We start from the raw sequence: 22,733 nt of genomic DNA, 5'->3' as shown, positions 1-22,733 counted from the left end.
AAAGTTCTGTTTTTGTACATGTTAACATGTTCTGCCTAGTCCTCTCCTGAAGGTTGCGTAACAACCCGATGGTCAAAAATAAAGTAGCTGATTCGGTGAACTTCAGATAGAAGGATTTTACAGTGAGTATAAACCGGGGTCACCAGGTAAGCGTTCCGAGTCCAACAAGGTGCCGCTGTGGGATAAAAACGTCCCTGGTGTCACAAGCCGGCGAGAAAATCTGTTGCCGCATGAAGATTTGCCCCCACCCGACTCTTGGGTGGGGGATCACCTTCGGAAGTTTGCAGTACGGTGGACCTCCCTTCTTTCTGACCAGTGGGTCTGCAAACTGGTTTCTTCAGGCTACAACAGGGGTAGGGACCCCGCTGTCATGTCCACGTCGTCTTCCCCCCCGCTGTCATGTCCACGTCGTCTTCCCCCCCGCTGTCATGTCCACGTCGTCTCCCCCCCGCTGTCATGTCCACGTCGTCTCCCCCCCCCCCCCCGCTGTCATGTCCACGTCGTCTCCCCCCCCCCCCCGCTGTCATGTCCACGTCGTCTCCCCCCCGCTGTCATGTCCACGTCGTCTCCCCCCCCCCCCCCGCTGTCATGTCCACGTCGTCTCCCCCCCCCCCCCCCCCCGCTGTCATGTCCACATCTCCTCCCCCCCCGCTGCAATATCCACATCTCCTCCCCCCCGCTGCAATATCCACATCTCCTCCCCCCCGCTGCAATATCCACATCTCCTCCCCCCCGCTGCAATATCCACATCTCCTCCCCCCCCGCTGCAATATCCACATCTCCTCCCCCCCCCGCTGCAATATCCACATCTCCTCCCCCCACTGCAATATCCGCAAATCTCCCCCCACTGCAATATCCACATATCCCCTATGACTGTTTGCTTGCTTACCATTACACAAGCAGGCAGATCCACACCAGCAGTTGAGGCGGGTGATGACGCCAGCGCGCCGCTCACTTAAGCTGCCGGGTGTACCCAGATGGCCGCTGCTCCGGAGCTAGGCCGAAGCTGCGGCCTTTCCTATGTGCTCTCGCTTCTTAACACCACGCGATCCGCGGATTGAGAGGCGAGAGCCAGATGTGGCCATCAAAAGAGCCACATCTGGCTCGCGAGCCATAGGTTCCCGACCCCTGGGCTACAAGATAGTTTTTCTTGTCCGCCAAATACATTTTTTCCCTCCAAACTTCATCTTCTTCCAGCTCGGAGGGAGGCCCTGTTTGGGGCAGTACAAGACCTGCTGCTGCGTGGGGTGATAGTACCTGTACCGACACCAGAAAGGTTTCAGGGATTCTACTCCAATCTGTTTGTAGTCCCAAAGAAGGAAAAGGTCAGTCCGGTTTGATCTCAAGACCCTCAACTGCTTCGTGAAGGTGCGAAGGTTCAGGATTGATTAGGTTCCTTAAGTGGTCGCTGCACTCCATCGGGTGATTTCTCTGCATCTTTGGACATCAAGGACGCATACTTGTCCCATATGCGTCAGGCATCAGAGGTCTTTACGATTTGCAGTCGGGGAAGAGCACTACCAATTCGTAGATCTCCCCTTTGGCCTAGCGATGGTGCCAAGGGTATTCACCAAGGTGCTAGCCCCAATTCTGGCGTTGCTAAGACAATGAGGGATCACAGTCGTGGGTTACCTGGACAATCTCCTCCTGAGAGCAGCTTCTGCCTCAATTAAGGGAGGATGTGGAGATCACCATATAGACTCTCCGGGAGTTTGGGTGTTGAACCTTCAGAAGTCGGTGTTGGTGCCGACTCAGCGCCTGGAGTACCTGGGGTTGATTCTGGACTCCTCAGAGAGGAGTCCAGAGAGCTAGAGTTTTTCTCCCTTCGGAAAAGGCCAATACTCTTTAATCGGTGGTGCAGTTGTTGATTTCCCACCAGCGGTCATCGCTGCGTTTCTGCATGCGAGTTCTGGGTCTCATGGTAGCCACTTTTGCGGCGGTACCTTATGCTCAATTTCACACTCGAGTCTTGCAGAAAGAGATCCTGTCCAAATGGGACAAATCTCCGACTTTCCTGGATTGTAAAATTCGCATGAGCCAGCTAGTCAGAGATTATTTTCTGTGGTGGCTGAGGTCTCTGGTCCATCTGTCTGTGAAGTCGTTCCGTCCTCTAAATTGGACGGTGAAAACAACGGACGCCAGCCTAACCGGCTGGGGCGAGTTTGGCCCAGGGTCTTTGGACGCAGGAAGAATCCCGCCTGCCGATCAATGTGCTGGAGCTTCAGGGCAATCGGTCAGTGCCTCTCCACATGGTCACAGAGGCTACAGGGGCATTGGTTAGGATCCAGTCGGACAACGCCACGACGGTGGTGTATGTCAACCATCAAGGTCAGCTGCAGCGCTGGAGGTCGCTCACATCCTAGTGGGCAGACGGTGCATTCTGGCTCTGTCAGCTGTATACATTTCTGCCGTAGAAAAGTGGCAGGCGGACTACCTCAGTCGTCAGCTGCTGGACCAGTCGCTGCAACCGGAAGTGTTTTGGCTCCTCTGCCCAAGGTGGGGCACACCAGATGTGGATCTCTTGGCCTTTCGGCTCAATCGGAAGGTGCAAAGGTTTGTGACCAGGTCAAAAGATCCATTGGTGGATGCAGCAGACGTGTTGGTGTCTCTATGAGGGCATTATCGGCTGATTTATGTCTCCCCCCCCCCCCCCCCCCCCCCCCAAGTGCTAAGTTACAGCGGATTCTCAGCTTCGGTAATCTCTACTATAATTGATTTATCATCGTAGGAAAGGCCTACATCTCCATGTGTGAGGAGATGGGGGTGTACATATTCAGTTTCCAGGATCCTGCTGTTTTTTGCAGTGAGGAGTGGATCATAAACTTGCATTAAGCACCATTAACCACTTAAGGACCAGGCCTCTTTTTCAGACTCGGTGCTTTGCTAGAAAATTACTTTTTCTTTTTGCTAGAAAATGACTTGGAACCCATAAACATTTTATATTGTTTTTTTCTAACACCCTAGAGAATAAAATGGCAGTCGTTGCAATACTTTTTTTCACACTGTATTTGCGCAGCGGTCTTACAAGTGCACTTTTTTTGGAAAAATTCACTTTTTTGAATAAAAAAATAAGACAACAGTAAAATTAGCCCAATTTTTTTTTAGATTGTGAAAGATAATGTTATGCCGAGTAAATTGATAACCAACATGTCACGCTTCAAAATTACCCTCGCTCGTGGAATGGCGTCAAACTTTTAGCTTCATAAATCTCCATATGCGACATTAAAAAAAAATTCTACAGGTTGCATTTTTTGCGTTAGAGTAGGTCTAGGGCTAGAATTATTGCTCTCGCTCTACCGATCGGGGCAATACCTCATGTGTGATTTGACCGCCGTTTTCATATGCGGGCGCTACTCACGTATGCACTCGCTTCTGTGCGCGAGCTCGTCATGACGGGGTGTTTTTAAACTTTTTTTTTTATTATTATTTATTTTAATTTATTTTATTTATTTTTACACTGTTTTAGAAAAAAAAATCACTTTTTTTTCCTATTACAAGGAATGCAAACATCCCTTGTAATAGAAAAAAGCATGACAGGTCCTCTTAAAGTGGAGGGCCACAATGAAAAAAATAAGACATTAACCACTTTCAGAATGGTCCAATTTGCTGGTCAAAGACCAGACCACTTTTTGCGATTCGGCACTGCGTCGCTTTAACTGACAATTGCGCGGTCGTGTGACGTGGCTCCCAAACAAAATTGACGTCCTTTTTTTCCCACAAATAGAGCTTTCTTTTGGTGGTATTTGATCACCCCTGCGGTTTTTATTTTTTGCGCTATAAACAAAAATAGAGCAACAATTTTGAAAAAAACGCATTATTTTTTACTTTTTGTTATAATAAATATCCCCCAAAAATATATATATAAAAAACATTTTTTTCCCTCAGTTTAGGCCGATACGTATTCTTCTACATATTTTTGGTAAAAAAATCGCAATAAGCGATTATTGATTGGTTTGCGCAAAAGTTATAGCGTTTACAAAATAGGGATAGTTTTATAGCATTTTTATAAATTTTTTATTTATTTTTTTACTAGTAATGGCGGCGATCAGCAATTTTTATTGTGACTGCGACAATGTGGGGGACCCATCGGACATTTTTGACACATTTTTGGGACCATTGTCATTTATACAGTAATCATTGCTATATAAATGCAGTGATTCCTGTGTAAATGACACTGGCAGTGAAGGGGTTAACCAGTGGGTGGCAGTGTAGGGGTTAAGTGTTCCTAGGGGTGTGTTACTAACTGTGGGGGGGTTGGGCTTTCATTTAGTGAACACTGATCTCTGCTCCAATCACATGGAGCAGAGATCAGCGTCACTAGTTGCTAGGCAGAATGGAGAAATGTTGTTAACAACGGCACTTCTCCATTCGGCCGCTCCGTGAGACGATCGCGGGGATGCCCGCGGCGATCGAGTACGCGGGTCCCGCGACCGGACTCACGGGGGTCCCGACCAGCACGGGAGCGCGCCGCCGGCGGCGCGCTCCCGATGTCAGGGCGGCAAACTTAAAGGGACGTACATGTACGCCCATTTGCCTGCCCGTGCCTTTCTGTCGACGTACATCGTCGTGCGCTGTTTGGCAAGTGGTTAAAAATTAGAAAAAAATCTGAAAAAAAAAATTAAGAATTATTTTTTTTTTAACTTACCTGAAATGCCTGTTGCTAGGCACATCATCCTAATCTGCCTCTTCCTCCTACGCGGAGATCTTCTTTCTTCTCTCCTCGTCGTGTTGTCTTCTGGGTAATGGGTCGTGCTGTGTTCTGGGAACTGTGTGTCCCAGAACACAGCGCGTCCCATTCACAAAGCGATGCGCGACTCGCACATAAGCAGTAGGAAACGGGCAGTGAAGCCGCAATTCTCCACTGCCTGTTTCCTTTACATAGAATAGCGCCGCCGGGAGCCGAGGGACAGGTCAGCCTTGGGCGGCCGACATCACGAGCGCCCTGGACAGGTAAGTGCTTTTTAAAAATCAGCAGCTACAGTGTTTGCAGCTGCTGACTTTTAATTTTTTATTTTTTTTAAACCGGCCCTCCTCTTTAAATATGAGATCTGGGGTCAAAAAGTCCTTAGATCTCATATTTGGACTTAAATGCAATAAAAAAAAAGGTAATTTGAAACAATTACATTAAAAAAAATATACCTTTAAGAGGTATGGGCGGAAGTGACGTTTTGACGTCGCTTCCGCCCTCCTATGGTATAGACACGAGTGGGGGCCATCTTAGCCTCACTCGTTTCTATACCCAGCTAGGAAGAGAACCCGATCGCCTCCGCCGCTACCAATGGCTCCGGTAAGCGGCAGGGCGCGGGAGGGGGGTGGCACCTCTCCCGCCACCGATGAACATTTGAACTTGTTTTTTTATTATTTCATTGGACACTTGAGTTTAAAAAGTTTTTTTCACATTATTTTTTCACAGTATTGTATTTGGTTTCACAGTTTTTTCAGGTCACGTTCACATTTAGTGGCCAAGCGCTGCACTTTGTTTATTTTCTTTTAGTTCTCCACAAATGTTTACTGTACAGACTAAGTTTTGGCAGCATGAGCATAGGGTGAGTACGTGGATTAAAAACTGCCTACAGGGTCAAGTCCAAAGGGTGGTGATAAATGAGGAGTACTCTGAATAGTCTGGTGTGGAAAGTGGCGTCCCCCAGGATTCTGTCCTGGAACCAATCCTTTTTGATTTAGTCATAAATGATCTGTAGGATGGGATAAGCAGCTCAATCTCAGTATTTGTAGACGATACAAAGTTAAGCAGGGCAATAACTTCTACGCATGACTGTGGAACGCTTACAAGAAGGCCTAAACAAATGAATGGGGTGGGCAACTACATGTCAAATGAGGTTTAATGTTGAAAGGTGTAAAGTAATAAGTTTGGGTGCCAAAAATGTAAGTGCAATTTACTCGCTAGGGTGAGAACCTCTGGGGGAAGTTAGGATGGAGAAGGACCTGGAGGTCCTAGTAGTTGACAGGCAATGCCAAGCTGCTGCAAACAAAGCCAACAGAATGTTGACATCCCTTAAAGGGGATTCACTCCAGAGATAAAATGATCATTCTCCCACTCTACAAGACTCTGGTCCGGCCACACCTGGAGTATGCCATGAAGTTCTGGCACCAGTCCTCTGGAGGGCTGTGCTTGAACTGAAGAGAAGGGCAACAAAACGAATTAAGGGACTGAAGGATCTCCGTTATGGGGAAAGACTACAAACACTGAACTTATTCTCTCTGGAGAGGAGACGCTTGAGAGGGCATATAGTATCAATGTACAAATATCGTACTGGTGACCCTAGTATAGGTAAAACTTTTCAGTGAAAGGGAATTTAAAAAGACGTGGCCATTCACTAAAATTAGAAGAGAAGTGGTTTAACTTTAAACAGCATAGAGGGTTCCTTCTCCTTTAATATTTCTTTATTAAAAGTTTTCATCATTACAGACTAATTTACATTCTTATTGGAGAATATAGCGCATATCTCACATTTCCAAAACATCACGTAAGGTAAAACCAAAGCAAGAAATGTTCTTTCTTTTTCATCTATACAACATAACAAGCATTATAAACATATATAAATAAGAACAGGAGATACATAAACCTACAATCAAAACAAAGAACAAAAAAAATCCACACACGCGCAAGAGGGTTCTTTACTGTCAGAGCAGTAAGGATGTGGAATTCTCTTCCACAAGCAGTGGGTATCAGCAGGGATTATCTATAGTTTGAAAGAACTACTAGATGGGTATCTTAGCGATCACAACACACAGTGGTATACAATGTGCTATTAATATAAATGCACACACACAGGTTGAACTGAATTAACTTGTGTTTTTTTCAACTTCACCTGCTATTTAACCAGGATCAGAAAGGTGCAGAGAAAAAGCTTTTCTGACTAACATAAATTATAGTGGACCTTTTTATTGTGCATCCTCCTAGATAGGACTTTACAAATTTAAAATGTCTGACTTTCTTAACCACTTCTGGACCGGCTCATGCTGATATACGTCGGCACTTTGACGAGGGATATTGTTATGGCAGCAGCTAGCTACCATAACCCCGGTATCCTCTTCTTCAGTGAGTGGTCTGTTTTCCAACAAAGTAATCTCGCTGCAGATTCGCCACGAGATCACTTTTATTAGTGGCGGAGAGGGCTACCCCCCCCTTCCTGCCACTCCCTGGTGCCTTCCACCGCTTACTAGAGCCATCGGTAGCGGTAGAGGCAATCTGGTCTGGAGATGAGAGTAAGGAAGACGGCTCCCATCTGTCTCCAAACCATTGCAGGGAGGAAGCAACATCAAAACATCACTTATGCCCATAACTCTTAAAGGGACTTGAAAAAAAAAAAAAAAAATATTAAATGACTCTTTAAGGTGTTTTTTTTTTATTTATTTTTTTTTTATTTTTATTGCATTTGAGTGTTAATATGAAATCTGAGGTCTTTTTGACCCCAGATCTCATGTTTAAGAGATCCTGTCATTTTTTTTTTCTATTTCAAGGGATGTTTACATTCCTTGTAATAGGAATAATAGTGACACATTTTTTTTTTTTTTAAAGTGTAAAAAGAAAAGGTAAAATAATTATGAAAAAATAAATGTTAAACGCCCCTCGTCGAGCTTGTGTGCAGAAGTGAACGCAAATGTGAGCAGCGCCCGCATATGAAAACTGGGTTCAAACCACACAAGTGAGGTATCAACGGCATCAGTAGAGCAAGAGCAATGCTTCTAGCCCTAGACCTCCTCTCTAACTCAAAAAATGCAACCTGTAGAGTTGTTTTTTTTTTTTTAAACGTTGCCTATGGAGATTTTTAAGGGTACAAATTTTGAAGCATGACATGTTGGGTATTTACTCAGTGTAACATTATCTTTCATAATATACAAAAAAAAATTGGGCTAACTTTACTGTTGTCTTATTTTTTTTAATGCATCATTTTTTTCACAAAACAGTGCGCTTATAAGACCGCTGCGCAAATACTTTGTGACAAAGTATTGCAGCGACTGCCATTTTATTCTCTAGGGTGTTTGAAGAAAAATAATGTTTAGGGGTTTTAAGTAATTTTCTAGCAAGAAAAAAAATTGTTTTGAACTTGTTAACACCAAATCTCATAAAGAGGCTCGGTCCTTAAGTAGTTAAAAATGTTTTTGGTTAATGACAAGTAGCTATGTACATTTATTTGCAAGGATTGTTTTCTTTCAATAAGCAGGAAATTCAGCCTGTTTCTCCATTCCCTTGTCTTGACTACAGACCAAACGTAAAAAGAAAATTAATATAACATAATTTTCCTGGTGCTCTGTCCATGTGTGTATACTTTCTTGTGTTGCTAAAGCATTCCTAATTTAGTTTTAGGATTTTTATGGTTAAAGAATTTAGAGGCTGCATGTATAATTTTTATAGACATCAGTGGATGACTTGTTACCCTGTCTTGTTTATCACTGTACTGTTTTTCAGTTGACTATAGACACAGTGAAACAGGCGCAACTCCCTTGATGTTGGCAGCTGGACAAGGATTTTTGAGTCAGGTGGAACAGCTTGTTAGCATGGGAGCCAATATTCACAGCAAAGCTTCAAATGGATGGTAATTGCATGCCTAATGTATTCATATGACTGTATGCATAGTTGCCTTTACTATTTCAATTATTAAATGCTGTTGCATAATGAATGCATTTAAGGTGATCGTAACTCATTTCTAGTCACCTTAATGCATCATTTAATGTAGCATTTTTTTCTAGATCCTTAAATTAAATGTTATTAAGCAGGAATGTTATGTTTGACAAGTTTTCTGATGCTTGGGGTTTACAGGCACACAGGCTAAAGTAAAAAAAAAAAATTAATACAATGGGACAAAAATTAGCTTTTGCATGTGTTGGATTAAAAAATTGCCTTTTTCAGTTGAAGGTATTGGCTAAATAGGTGTTCTGTGAAGCAGATCAACCAAGGGCTGAATGGGTGATATACTTAACAGATCACGTAAGGGCACTTACACAACTAACTGATGGGTATTTAAACAAATCAATGCTCATATATGCTCAGTGGCGTCTTTGGTTTGCCCTGCAACGGTACAAAATTAAATGCAGGCTGGAGGACTAGTCCCAATTGATTCTGCAGCCTGTACCCTCTTAGCGGGATTACAGGAAGGTTTTTTTGCTGGATAAATTTACGGCATGGGCTGTAGATGCATTATACCACCTACTGCACATATACTGTATGTAACCAATGGCTTCAGTTTAACAAATCAACCCCACTACTGTCATTGATGTGTAGAATGACAGATGCTTTTCTAGATTACAGTATATGAAGTTCCACATGCTAAAAAAAAGGCGGACCTTACTAGTGTTTATTGGTTTGCAGCTTTAGTTAATTTCAAGGAGGCCCATAGTCGCATGTTTGTTACGTGAATTACTTTTTATTTTATTTTTTTACTGTTATGTAAAATATACATGGATCATTCATTAAAGTTTCACAAAGGACACTGATGTACAAAGTAATTGATCCTATTAACCTTTGAGATTGCACCATGCCATATTGAATAAACCCAAGGGTGTTAAAGATGTGTGAGTATATTTTTATGATGTTCACCAAAATAAACACATTTTCCGCTCGCTGTTTTCCTCGGTAGGATGGCTGTGGACTGGGCTAGGCACTTTGTTCAGGCTGAAGTTGTTGATCTGCTGGAGTCCTACAGGTACAATGTGTTTTAATATTCAGTTTTCAGGTTTTGGATGCTTTATTTCTAACAAATCACCAATTTATGTTATGTTGTCTGATAGTGCTTCACGGGACCCAAACAGTTTGGATGAATCCTCTCTGGTCCAGGCTGACGGCAGTAACCTGAGTGAAGAGGAGCAGGAACTCCTCAAAGCGTACCACCACAGTTTTGATGATGAAAGGGTGGACCTTGATCTCATAATGCATGTACTTTATAACATTTGTCAAAGCTCTGAGTCAGGTACTGTGTCACGAGTGCATGAGATGTGCTGAATGACTGTTAAAGAAGTTGGGACATCTTCTGGGATCTTTTTCTGAACTGACCTGTGTGTATTGCAGCATATCCCTGTGTCTTTTTTTTTTTTTTCCACCTTTTTTTTTTTTATAATTGTAATTTTTTATTAATTTTCAAAGCAAGTACAATATAATCGAGCATTGGTATATTCAATAAGCAAAAGTGAATATAACAAACGTAACTACAGAAGACAGAGAAAAATGTCCACATATGCAGGCACAAGGGTGAACTGCATAACCATATCTTGTAAAGTGAATAACAAACAGTTTATGTAAACCAAAACAAAAATTCTGTTCAACAGAAGGCTGGAGGCCAGAGAGAGACGGCAACAAAACATTCACATGGTCATCACGGTGAATCCCGGGGGGGTGGCTTACCTGTTAAATTAAATTATATAGAGAGGGTGGATAGGAGAGAGAAGGATGGGAGCGGAAGCCAGAAAGGAGGTATTACAACCGGCATCTACGATCGTGAAGGGAGAACAGACAGGAGAGCCCCATATTCCGACGGATCCCGGGGTTCCCATACTTTATTAAACTGGGGAATCAAGTCATGCACCAAGGCCATCAGATACTCCATTCTCCGAATATCGGGCACCAATTGCAGAAATCTAGGCCAGGGTGGGCTTGCGCCAGACAGCACAGCGGGACAAGCCTCTTAGCAGCTAATAGAATATAGGAGACCAACCGGTTTGTATTTTTAGGTAGGCCTAGGACAGGGAGACCCAATAAACAATGTAAGGGATCGATCAGAGGGGACACCCCCTTCACCTCCGCCACCAACGATCCCACCGCCATCCAAAAGGGACGTATCAGGGGGCATTTCCAGAAAATATGGAACAGAGACTCTACGTCAAGCCCACATTGCCAAAAACGCGGCGAGACTGAGAGGTCATATTTGTGGATGACATCGAGGGTCCTATACCAAAACATGAGGATTTTAATTGCCGTTTACCTTTGCATGACACATTTAGAGGATTTTAAGGTAGAGGACCAAATCCTACCCCATGTCTGTAGGGTGATAGGTTTATCCAACAACTGAGACCATTTGCCCATATACAAATGTGTAAGTTCATTTAAAGGAGTGGACTCATGGAGGATTCGGTGGATAGAGGAAATTAAATGTAGTTGGTGGGGACCCTGAGCGCAAAGGTGCTCAAAGGCCGTGGGGTTGGCAAGGATTAAAGTCGGAGATTTGGAGCTAAAGAGATGTCTAACCTGTAGGTAAAAGTAAAACGAACGCTTGGGGATGTCATATTTTTCACGTAAAGTCTCGAAAGCATGAAATCTATGTTAAACGGGGTGTACCAGGTTTCTAAGTTGGAAAAGGGGGGGTCTAGCCACGGTGAAATCCTACCCAAAGACAGGCCATCGGGGATAATAGGGTTAAACTGCACATTCGTGAGGGGGGAGCAGGGTGAGGAAAGGGAGTACTTTTTATTGCACTTTTGCCACAAGTCCAGGGTAAAGGACATTGGAGCCGTACATTGACGTCTGTTAGGGTGTAGAGGGGATGGAGCGCCCCAGATCAAGGAGCATGGGTGAACCGGATATAGGACCCCCTTCTTAATAGCAGTCCACTGGCTCGTGGCATTAAGAGAGGACCTTTTTCCACCTTTTTGTGTCCCCACTGGGGATATTGTCTCTTACTACTTATCCTCTGTTACAGTGGTCAATAGGGATTTCCCCTTCAGTGGGAACGCAAGCAACATGCAGTGAGTCTAAGCCTACCCATGAGGGGATTAGCATTTATTTGCAGTGCAGTATATCTTGTGGTGTGGGTGCTGTGGTCCAGAATTTAACCTGTCTTTTGAGAGTTAAATTTGGGGCTGTCATTGCAGTCCTCATTCCTAAAATGTTGGTTGATCTAGAACAAGTTTATCTAGATGGAACAAGTATGAAGATTAGAAAAGCCAAGCAAATAGCCCTGCAACTAGTATTTCTCTTTCGTTCATTGATGGACACAGCTCCTTTAATTCTTGACCTTAGGGTTATCACACCACCATCAGGAGAGGACTAGGCAGAACATGTAACACATGTAAAAACAGCAAGCGCGGGGGGGGGGGGGGGGGCAGTCCTTCTGGCTATAACCCCTCACCCTGCTTCCTGCAGCTCAGTTTTTTTCTGCCTAGTGTAGATGAACTTGGCTCCCTGAGGGGATCATTGGTCCTGGGTATTTTTTCATTTTTTCGATCCAGTGATCTACAATCAACAGCCTGGGTGACAGGCTGGATAATATAGATCCTTGTTGTCTCCCCAGCCTGGCTATTGAGCGTGAGCAGACCCTAGCTACGCGTTGGGTTGGCCAAGACATGCCCCTTCTCCTACAGGGGCGGCCGGTGAGCTATATGCTCCGGGGCACACATATGACCGGGCTACTGCGGTCTGTGTCAGTGTGCCATGGCCAGCAGCCACCTCATACTGCTCGGGTGATGGGTCTGTGGTGGAATGCGTCCAGCAATCCCGACAGGAGGGTTAAGAATGGTTCTCCCTGCCTCGGCAGGTTAGAGCAGCTGGGCATTCCCTAGGAGGTCAACTAGGGGGTCTCTCACTCTCTCCTTTACTCTCTCCCTATCCCTCATTCCCTCCTCCCCCTGCTGGGGCTGCTGTGTGGACTGGGCATGAGGTGCGGTGTATGTACTTTGCCAAGGATGCTCTGGGCTTTGGCATGGGGCTGCGCTGGCTGATAGGGTCCGTTTTGTCTTTTTTGCCCTTTTTTCTCACTGTGAGGTGCTTGGGCTGTTTGAGCATGAGGAGAGGCCGCCACCATTTTGCTGAGACCACTGCCATTTTCTTGTAGTCTTATGCAGTGTTTGTGCCATCAGCCATTTTCTAGAAGGTTCGGTAGCCATTTGCTTGGTAATTTTTTTGCTAGGATGGCCGGTGGCTATTTTCTTGTAGCCTCAGCGTGGTTTACCTCCAGTGCTGTTCTTTTACCTCAGAACAGCGAGGTTTTTACTCTGGGCACTTCGTGACACACAGTGCAGAGTGATCAGCGGCAGCATAGCGCAGCACTCTGCCAGGATTGTGAGTCCTGCGAGGGGGCCCCTCAGTCTGCTAGGAGCGTGGGATTTGTGTACCTTGCCTTAAGTCCCTAAGCTGTGGCAGGTGAGTGAGGGTCAGCATGTCATCAGAAGCTGGCGCTTCTGATTATTTTTAGGCTGGGGGCATGCTATGGAGAGGAGATGCTCTGTGAGCCTGTGGGAAGCTTCTGGGCTCTGATGGACACGAGCGGAATTGAGCAGAGAGATACGGTAAAAGCCCTCCCACCTCCTATCTTTTCCGGAGACTGCAGCCTTGTTTGGCGGCACACATCTTTGCAGCCCCCGGGCGGAGGGAAACCAACAGGGTCACAGATGGGCGGCCTGAGAGCCTATTTGTCACCGCCGAATATGGAGCAGGGAAGGACAGCCCGGAAGATACCGTAGCAGAACAGGAAAAGGCATGTATCTTCTAAATATAGAGCCGGTCAAGGAGGACAAAGGTATGAAAGGGGGACACAATTGAAGGGCCGTGGTCCGCCTGGATTTGACAGGAGGAGCCTAGGAATTGCAGAGGACTTGGCGGTTGGGGGATTGGGGATGGTGGAGCAGGATGGTTTGTCCATGAGGGACGACCATCTGGCTATGGAGAAGAGCCCTGAAAAAGACTATCGGTGTGCTGGTAATGAACTTAATATAGGAATTTGGGGGCAAGATTCGGGCCAAGATACCCCAGTAGATGGAACTGAAGTGATGAGATCTGGGGGTTATCCCGGGGAGAATATCTAAGGGGCTGAATGTGAGGGTGGAAATCCCAGCAGGGACCTGGTGTTTGTAAGCCAGGAACGGCTTATTGCTGCTGTTGAACTGTCATGTAAACAAATGGTGGACGGGCTCAGGAAGGATACAATAGCTCTGGGGTATAGAGTGGAGGAGATGGAGTCAAGTCAAGATGGGATTAAGCAGGCGGTGGCTGATACTCAAGAGACGGTAAAACATTATGAGGAAGTAATAAATTCTTTACTAGACCAACTGGATGACTAGGAAAATAGAGACTGTAGACAGAATATTTGCATACGAGGGTTAGCTGAGGTAAAGGGGACAACGGACTTAACTCAGACGGTGATTGGTCGCTTTCGTCGGGTTTTTGGGACGCTATCATCATAAATGATTGAAATAGAGTGCATCGATCTCCATCTTATTCCCTTCAGCGCAGGGACAGGCCCAGAGATATTGTATGCAAACTGCACAGTTTTACAATGAAAGCAGCCCGCAATAACCCCGTTATATCCCGAGTATGAAGGATGCCAGATATCCTTGTTCCTAGACTTATCGTATCGTACATTGTTGCAATGACGGACTGTGCAACCTTTATTGGAAGCTATGCGGGCTATTGATGTGAAATACAGGTGGGGTTTCCCCTTTCGTATAACGGCCACTAGAAATGGAAAGACAGAGGTCCTCAGATCTAAAGATGACTTAAAATTTTTTTTATAGAAATATTGGGCCTGCCAGTAGTTGACTTTGCAGACTGGAGAATGAACAATATTAAATCTCCCTTGCGCCGGAACAGTGGAGTCAAATCCCAATCAGAGACAGAGGGAAGAAGACCAAATAAAAGTATATAGCAGTGTTTCTCAGCTCCAGTCCTCGAGGCGCCCCCAACAGGTTATGTTTTCAGGCTTTCCATTATTTTGCACAGGTGCTTTGATCAGTTTCACTGCCTTAGTAATTACCACAGCTGTTTCATCTGAGGGAAATCCTGAAAATATCATGTGTTGGGGCGCCCTGAGGACTGGAGTTGAGAAACACTGGGATATAGAATGACTGCAAAGTGACATATTTGAAAGTTGAAATGGGTCTAATTGAGGGGGAAAAAAAGGGAATATAAGAACAGTGATAAGGATGGCGATATTAGGCATTAAGAAGCAGTGGGAGGGGGGGGGGGGGGGGGTGGTGGTGGAAGAGGGGGAAGAGTAGCCACCTATTATAGGTTGGGGAGTATAGGTTATTGCAAGATGGAGTGGTGAAAGTAGTTCCTTCGACTCTTGCTTTATTGTATCTCCTTACCTGTTAAGTCATGTTCCCTTGTTTTTTTTTTTCTTTTGTTATGTTGCTGTTCCTTGTTTCTTAGAGCACGGGGCAGAACCGTTGATCTCAACCATACCGTTAACCATTTTTCCCCCAATAGGACGGTCCCAAGAAGGGGGACTTCTTATTCTGCATTTAGGCAGAAGGAAGGACAGATCCAGAGGTGGGTGGCACGCTCACCTGGGGATTGGTCTTCCTCTTAGTGGAAGTAATGTATAATCTGTTGTTGGTACATCCAGGTTTTTTATTGGTTGGGGGGGTTTTTTCATTCCCTCTCCCCCCCCCCCCCCCCCCGTCTTTTTATATTTTGGGCTAGACATATACAATAGAGAAGACAATGGAACCTTCAAATCACAAGGGAGAAAGAAGGAGTGGCACGGTAATATATTTAGTAAAGTATATAGATCTAACAGGAAATGGTGGATATAAAGATAGTGTCATAATGTGAGGGGACTAGGTTCTCCAGGTAAAAGGGGTCGTCTCTAGTGCGAATTGTGTACCCTGGGAGCAGAGATTGTATTTCTCCAGGAGACGCCCTTTGCGACAGGGTGGACCCCTCGGATGCCCTGCTTTCCGTTTTACCAATGGTTCTATGCAACATCTCCTATTCGAGAAGCTAGGGGAGTCTCAATAGCTTTTCACAGACCATGCCCATTTTCACTTACGGAAGTGGAGGTTGATCCTGAGGGTCGCTTTTTGTTTGTAAAGGGGAGAATTCATGGTCAATGTTATACATTCGCTACAATCTACGACCCTAATATCCGTACGGTAGACTTTGTATCCAAAACATTGAAGAAATTGGGGAGGTTTAGGGAGGGTGTTGTAGTATTGGGGGGTGATTTTAACCTCGCACTGGAACCTGTGGCAACTCATCCGGTAAGACATCATTGTCATTTAGAGCATAAAGACACATTAAACAAAGCCTAAGAGCATTACATCTGGTAGATAGCTGGGGAACACTACATGGTGAAAACTACGTGATTGGACCAATCCCGGTCTCAGATCATGCTCCAACAGAGCTGTAAATGAGACTGAGAGCGGTAGGAAGTGAATAAAAGGTATGGTGATTAAATGAGTCTATTTTAGACGATAAAAGGGTCCTTGAACTATTACATAATAAATTGGTAGCATATTTTGAAACCAATATACCTGGGGAGGTGTCCAACCAATAGATATGAACAAAGAAAGAATGAATTACTCCTGCGCTTGTTAAGGTGCTGCTGGTATAGGGTGGTAGCACTTTCAAAGGCAGTAAATTTAACAAATGATCGTGCATGTCCCGCTGCCTAAACTGACCAGGAGTGGTGCGAAAAGAGCCAGGTGAAGGAGAAAAAAAATGGAAGGCGCGTGATCTAAAGCTTTGATCAAAAGATCTATACAGTTTATTCACATGAAAAAATATAAAAGCATATGCAAAGTATCTATATTGTAAATGTAAAAAAGCAGAAAAGGGATTGCTGCACAAACAAAAGTAAATTTGTTGATAAAATTTACATCACATCAGGTATAATTCAGGTATTCAGGTGACGTTTTGGGCTAAGCATGATATCGCCCTTCCTCATGACCACATGCCTACAATAAAAATTGTCTATCATTAATCAGTTAATTACATTCAGCTGGAATCCATCTCCACAAACCACCCCTTGTATCTCTCATACATCATTTTTATATCTATGGGCATATCTGAACAATAGCTAAAAAACGGGACAAAAGGACGCCTTCCCTTGAAGATAGTATGCTGAATCATGTAGTTCATCCAAAAAAAATACAAAGAAAACAATCAATGAATCATCAAAATTAATTTGTATATTCACATACCATGAAAAAACTAAACGACAAACAAAGAAATCTCAAAATGTGTGGCCGTATCAGCCAATATCTGGCAGATCGGTCAACACATAGAGACTTGTACCATCATAAAAATAAAGATCAAAATCTGTATTTAACCCTTTAGGATATAAAGAGTCTAAGCGATTTATCCAGTAAACTTCTCTTTCTCAATTCTAATTCTCTATTCCCCCCACGTCTATTAGTTGGAATACCATTGATTACCATATATCTCAATTGAGAAACCGAATGGTTCATTTCTACAAAATGTCTAGAGAGGTAATTTATCCTTTTTATCCCTAACAGAATATTTATGTCTAGCTATTCTGTCTGACTTTTTGTGTGGTTTCACCTACATAGATCAAACCACATGGACATTTGATGATCTATATGACATATGTAGATTAACATGTGAAATGATCTTTTATAGGGATATTGTAACCTTGAGTCGGATGATTAAAGGATTTCCCCTTAATCATGCTAGAGCATTGAATACATGACAAACAAGGAAATTAACCATAATTAGGCGGTCCCAAAAAAGTAATCCGTGAAGTGGGTGTCCTATACTGGTCAGATCTTACCAATCGATTGTATATGGTCCTACCCTTACGGTATGAAGGTAAAGGGGAGAAACGAAACTCAGGGACAGAAGGATAATTTTAGCTTAATATGGACCAGTGTTTTTTAATAATGTTATTAACTTTATTAGAGAAGGGATGAAACTGAGAGATGAAGGGGAGCCTAGGGCAGGAATTTGTTTCTTTTTTTGTTTCTAAATTAGTACGTTCAAAATGTACTGTATTACCAGGATAACCCCATTGTCGTAGTCTCACCTCCATCTCACTCAGTCTATCCTCCTTAAAGCTAGATTTATCAGTGATCCTAGCAACTCTTTTTAACTGACTTCTTGGAATGGATTTAAATACACCTGGAGGGTGAAAACTAGAATAGTGTAGTAGTTGATTGCAGTCTGTGGGTTTGCGATAAATATGGCTAACAATCCTCCCTTCCTGAACAGATAATAGTGTCCAGAAAAGGAACATTTTCATTTGCAACCGACATGTTTGGTTCCTGGTCTGAAATTTAACATGTTGGTTGCAAATGAAAAGCCGTACCAGGCCGCGTGCCCTCAACATGGGGGGAGTCTTGGGTAAGGGGGGGCCCCGTGGCCCCCCCACCCCAAAGCACCTTGCCCCCATGTTGATGAGGACAAGGGCCTCTTCCCGACAAACCTGACTGTTGGTTGTCGGGGTCTGCGGGCGGGGGGGCTTATCGGAATCCGGGAGCCCCCTTTAATAAGGGGGCCCCCGGATACCGGCCCCCCACCCTATGTGAATGAGTATGGGGTACAAAGTACCCCTACCCATTCACCTGTGAAAAAAATGTACAAAAAAACACAACACACAAGGGTTAAAATAGTTTATTGCACAGCTCCGGGGGTCTTCCGTCTTCGGGGGTCTTCTCGCTGGACTCGCCGCTATCTTCTGCTAGCTCTTGCTAGGGGAGGAGCCCGAGCAAGAGCTAGTAGAAGATAGCGGAGGAGTCCGGCGGGAAGACCCCCGGAGCTGTGCAATAAACTATTTTAACCCTTGTGTGTTGTGTTTTTTTGTACATTTTTTTTCACAGGTGAATGGGTAGGGGTACTTTGTACCCCATACTTATTCACATAGGGTGGGGGGCCGGTATCCGGGGGCCCCCCTATTAAAGGGGGCTCCCGTATTCCGATAAGCCCCCCGCCCGCAGACCCCGACAACCAACTGCCAGGTTTGTCGGGAAGAGGCCCTTGTCCTCATCAACATGGGGACAAGGTGCTTTGGGGTGGGGGGGCCACGCGGCCCCCCCTTCCCCAAGGCTCCCCCCATGTTGAGGGCACGCGGCCTGGTACGGCTCAGGAGGGGGGGCGCTCGCTCATCCCCACCCCCTTTCCTGGCCGGCCGGGTAGCGTGCTCGGATAAGGGTCTGGCATGGATCTGGGGGGGACCCCCACACCGTTTTTCGGCGTAGGGGGTTCCCCTTAGAATCCATACCAGACCTAAGGGCCTGGTATGCTCTCGGAGGGGGAACCCACACTAATTTTTTTTCATAAATTTGGCGTGGAGTTCCCTCTTGAGAGCTGATAATTCTGTCAGTCGGCTCCGTATAGACGGAGAGCCGACTTGGAGGCGACCTCCATTGAAATCAATGGGTACCAGTCGCCTACAAGTTGGATTGGAGTAGTACAGGAACCTCTTCTGAAGTCGGAGCGACTTCAGTAGCGTGCATTAAGACGGCTCTCATTCACTTACATTGATTTTTAAAAGTTGTCCGACCTGAGGTGACTAGGGGCCACCTGAAGTCGGATCTGAGTTGCCCCTGTGTGAACCGGCTCTTAATCATCCGACTCAAGGCTACAATATCCCTATAAAAGATAATTTCACATGTCAATCTACATATGTCATATACAAAATCAAATGTCCATGTGGTTTGATCTATGTAGGTGAAACCACACAAAAAGTCAGACAGAATAGCTAGACATAAATATTCTGTTAGGGATAAAAATGATAAAATACCTCTCTCGACATTTTTTTTGAAATGAACTATTCGGTTTCTCAATTGAGATATATGGTAATCGATGGTATTCCAACTAATAGACGTGGGGGGAATAGAGAATTGGAATTGAGAAAAAAGAAGTTTACTGGATAAATCGCTTAGATTCTTTATATCCTAAAGGGTTAAATACAGATTTTGATCTTTGTTTATTTTTATGATGGTATAAGTCTCTATATGTGTTGACCGATCTGCCAGATATTGGCTGATATGGCCACACATTGAGATTTCTTTGTCGTTTAGTTTTTTCATGGTATGTGAATATACAAATTAATTTTGATGATTCATTGATTGTTTTCTTTGTATTTTTTTGGATGAACTACATGATTCAGCATACTATCTTCAAGGGAAGGCGTCCTTTTGTCCCGTTTTTTAGCTATTCAGATATACCCATAGATATAAAAATGATGTATGAGAGATACAAAGGGTGGTTTGTGGAGATGGATTCCAGCTGAATGTTATTAACTGATTAATGATAGATGTGAGCTATAAGGCCGGGTTCACACTATAGCGATGCGGGAACGCCGCAAATTCGCGCCGTTTACCCGCATCGCACACCTCCCGCCGGCAGTTCACACTGCCCTATGCGGACGGCTGGGAGTGTCAATGTTATGTTAATGACACCCCCAGATCCGTCGGCATATCGCAGTGCGATCTGCCGACTCGCACAGGAATCTGATCGCATGGTGTGAACCCCCATGCGATCCGATTCTGTTGCGGACCCAAAAAAGGGTCCCGTGCGAGTTTGCTGCGGGAGCGCTGCGAATTCAGCCATACTATCTGTATGGCTGAACTCGCATCGCTACGGAGATCGGATGTGATTTGCTGTGCGAATCACATCCGGATCTCCCCCCGCAGCGGTGTGAACCGGGCCTAAGGCTCCATGCACACTGAAGCTCAAAAAAGCTTTTTCTGGACGCCAGATTGCTGGCAGAAAACGCTGGTTGAAAAACTTGCTTTTAACAGCGTTTTGTACTAGCGTTTATGAGCGTTTTACAGCGTTAGCGTTAATGGGCGTTTTTTACAAAAATACACAGAGGACACTCCAAAAATCCCACAATGCATTGAAAAATAGAATGACGAACGCTAATTAACGCATGTTTATGAGCGTTTAATAGCGTTTATGAGCATTTATCAGCGTTGGCTGTTTTTTGGCGGTGAAAAACGGCACTTTGAACGCGAATTTCTGGCGTTCAGAAAAAAGCCCATAAACTCCACTGCTCATTAAGGCTGCTTTCACACTGGGGCGGGAGCGGCGTCGGCGGTAAAGCGGCGCTATTTTTAGCGGCGCTTTACCGTCGTTTTAGTGGCGGTCTGCGGGCGCTAGCGGGGTGGTTTTAACCCCCGCTAGCGGCCGAAAAAGGGTTAAACCCGCCCGCAACGCGCCGCTGCAGCGGCGCTTTGCCGGCGGTATTGCCGCGGTGTCCCATTGATTTCAATGGGTAGGAGCGGTATAGGAACGGTGAATACACACCGATCCTTCACCGCTCCAAAGATGCGGCTAGCAGGACTTTTTTCACCGTCCTGCCAGCGCATCGCTCCAGTGTGAAAGCCCTCTGGCTTTCACACTGGAGGGAAAGGGGCCGTTTTTTTTTCAGGCGCTACACAGGCGCTATTTTTAGCGCTGTAACGCCTGAATACCGCCCCAGTGTGAAAGCAGCCGAAAGCTAAAAAACATCCATGTGTGCATGGACACATAGGCTAACAGAATGGAGTTTATGGGCTTTTAAAAAAAACGTCCAAACTCCAATAAACTGCAGTTTATGAGCTCCAGTGTGCATGGAGCCTAAGCCTTTATATGTGAAGTTAATTACAATTTTTATTGCAGGTATGTGGTTGAGGAAGGGCGATATGCTTAGCCCGAAACGTGGAGTGGAGTGGAGTGGAGTGGAGTGGAGACCGAATTTTGGCCCAGAAGTCCTTGAGAGGGGCACTCCCACCAGATGTGAAAAAGAGAGCCTAGGGACCCGCATCCCCTCCAGCATAAAGATGATACATCTGGGAATATCTTAGCAAGTCTGTTGGGTGTATAGTGCCAGTGTTGGAAGAGCTTTTGCAATGCATCCCAGTGTGCTGTACAGTGTGAGAGCTTGGCAGGAAGAGAGAGAGCATGGTGCCACACACTGTTAGGTGGGCTAGACGGAATGTGTGCAGACCATTTTAGAATTTGAGATTGAAGTGGGTCTTCTGTAGGTTGAGACAGCTCTTTATAGATTTACGAGATGCCTTTGCGGGCAGGGTCCTTTGTGGTGAAGTATGTAATCGTATTGTGCAGTATCCCGTGGTGGTTTTTCCATTCGATTTTGTTGAGTAAAGATCTGATCCTTAAGTAGATATAGAAGGATTTGGGGGAAATTTGATAAGAGTATTGGAGCTTCGCGAAAGATTTCAATTGTGAGGCAGAGAACAATTTTCCGAGATCAGAGGTGCCTGCGTCGATCCAGGGCTGTATGGGGAGGTCAGGGAGAACAAGTGTGAGCGACTGAGTTTGGGATAAAAGGCAGTATGGAGTGAGGTAGCCCTTTGGACATTTGAGGAAGCGAGGTCCATACTCTGAGGGAGGCAGAGATGGTGTCCAATGGGTAATGTCGTATTCCAGGTGCGAAAAGTGAGGCAGATAAAAGTAGTTTAGGTTTGGCAGGTAATGTTTCCGCCTCTATCTGTGCCCAATTGGATGGGATAGATGTATTCCATCAAAGTTTAAGTTGGTCTAGGAGGACTGCCTTGTAGTAAAGGGTAATGTTGGGGGCACCCAGGCCTCCCCTGCAGGTTGGGGCCATTAAATGCTGTTTATTGATCCTGGGTTTTTTGTTATGCCAAATGAATGCGTGGAGGATGGATTGAAGAGATCTCAGATGGACCGGAAGGACTGGTACCGGGAGAGTGCGGAAGACATATAAAATATGTGGTAGCAGAAACATTTTAACCAGAGCAATCCTACCAGCCCATGATACAAATGGGTGATTCATCTCATGGCATAGTTTTTGAAGCTTCTCTACGAGGGCTGAAAAATTAGTACGCAGAAGATGATTACTGGGAGAGGTCAGATGAATTTCTAAATAAGTCAGAGATGCATTTTTAGATCAGGAAAAGGGGGAAGATGTAGATATTTGTTGGATAGTTAATTTATCTAGACCTAATGCTAGCATTAAGGATTTGTTATGATTTACTTTATATAGAGAAATCGCACTAAATTGATCTTGGGTTTGTTGCATCGCATTCAATGACTGTCACGTGTCAGAGAGTGAAATTATCACATCATCCGC

General features: G+C 44.9%; 1 protein-coding gene across 3 annotated transcripts in view; it reads left to right on the top strand.

The window, feature by feature from the left end:
* Positions 1 to 22,733, top strand: part of YTHDC2 (YTH N6-methyladenosine RNA binding protein C2) — a 274,280-nt gene that overhangs the window by 139,090 nt on the left and 112,457 nt on the right. For all 3 annotated transcript variants that reach the window (XM_077462267.1, XM_077462265.1, XM_077462266.1), the window contains 3 exons: positions 8,432 to 8,558; positions 9,600 to 9,665; positions 9,751 to 9,929. In XM_077462267.1, the coding sequence (XP_077318393.1) occupies positions 8,432 to 8,558; positions 9,600 to 9,665; positions 9,751 to 9,929 (372 nt within the window). The remainder of the gene's footprint in view (positions 1 to 8,431; positions 8,559 to 9,599; positions 9,666 to 9,750; positions 9,930 to 22,733) is intronic.

Source organism: Lithobates pipiens, unplaced genomic scaffold, assembly GCF_037356315.1.
Source record: "Lithobates pipiens isolate NorthernLeopardFrog02 unplaced genomic scaffold, aLitPip1_a1.2 Scaffold_3, whole genome shotgun sequence".
NCBI classification, from domain to species: Eukaryota; Metazoa; Chordata; class Amphibia; order Anura; family Ranidae; genus Lithobates; species Lithobates pipiens.
Note: the sequence above shows the minus strand (reverse complement) of the source record. Positions and strands in the feature narration are given on the sequence as shown.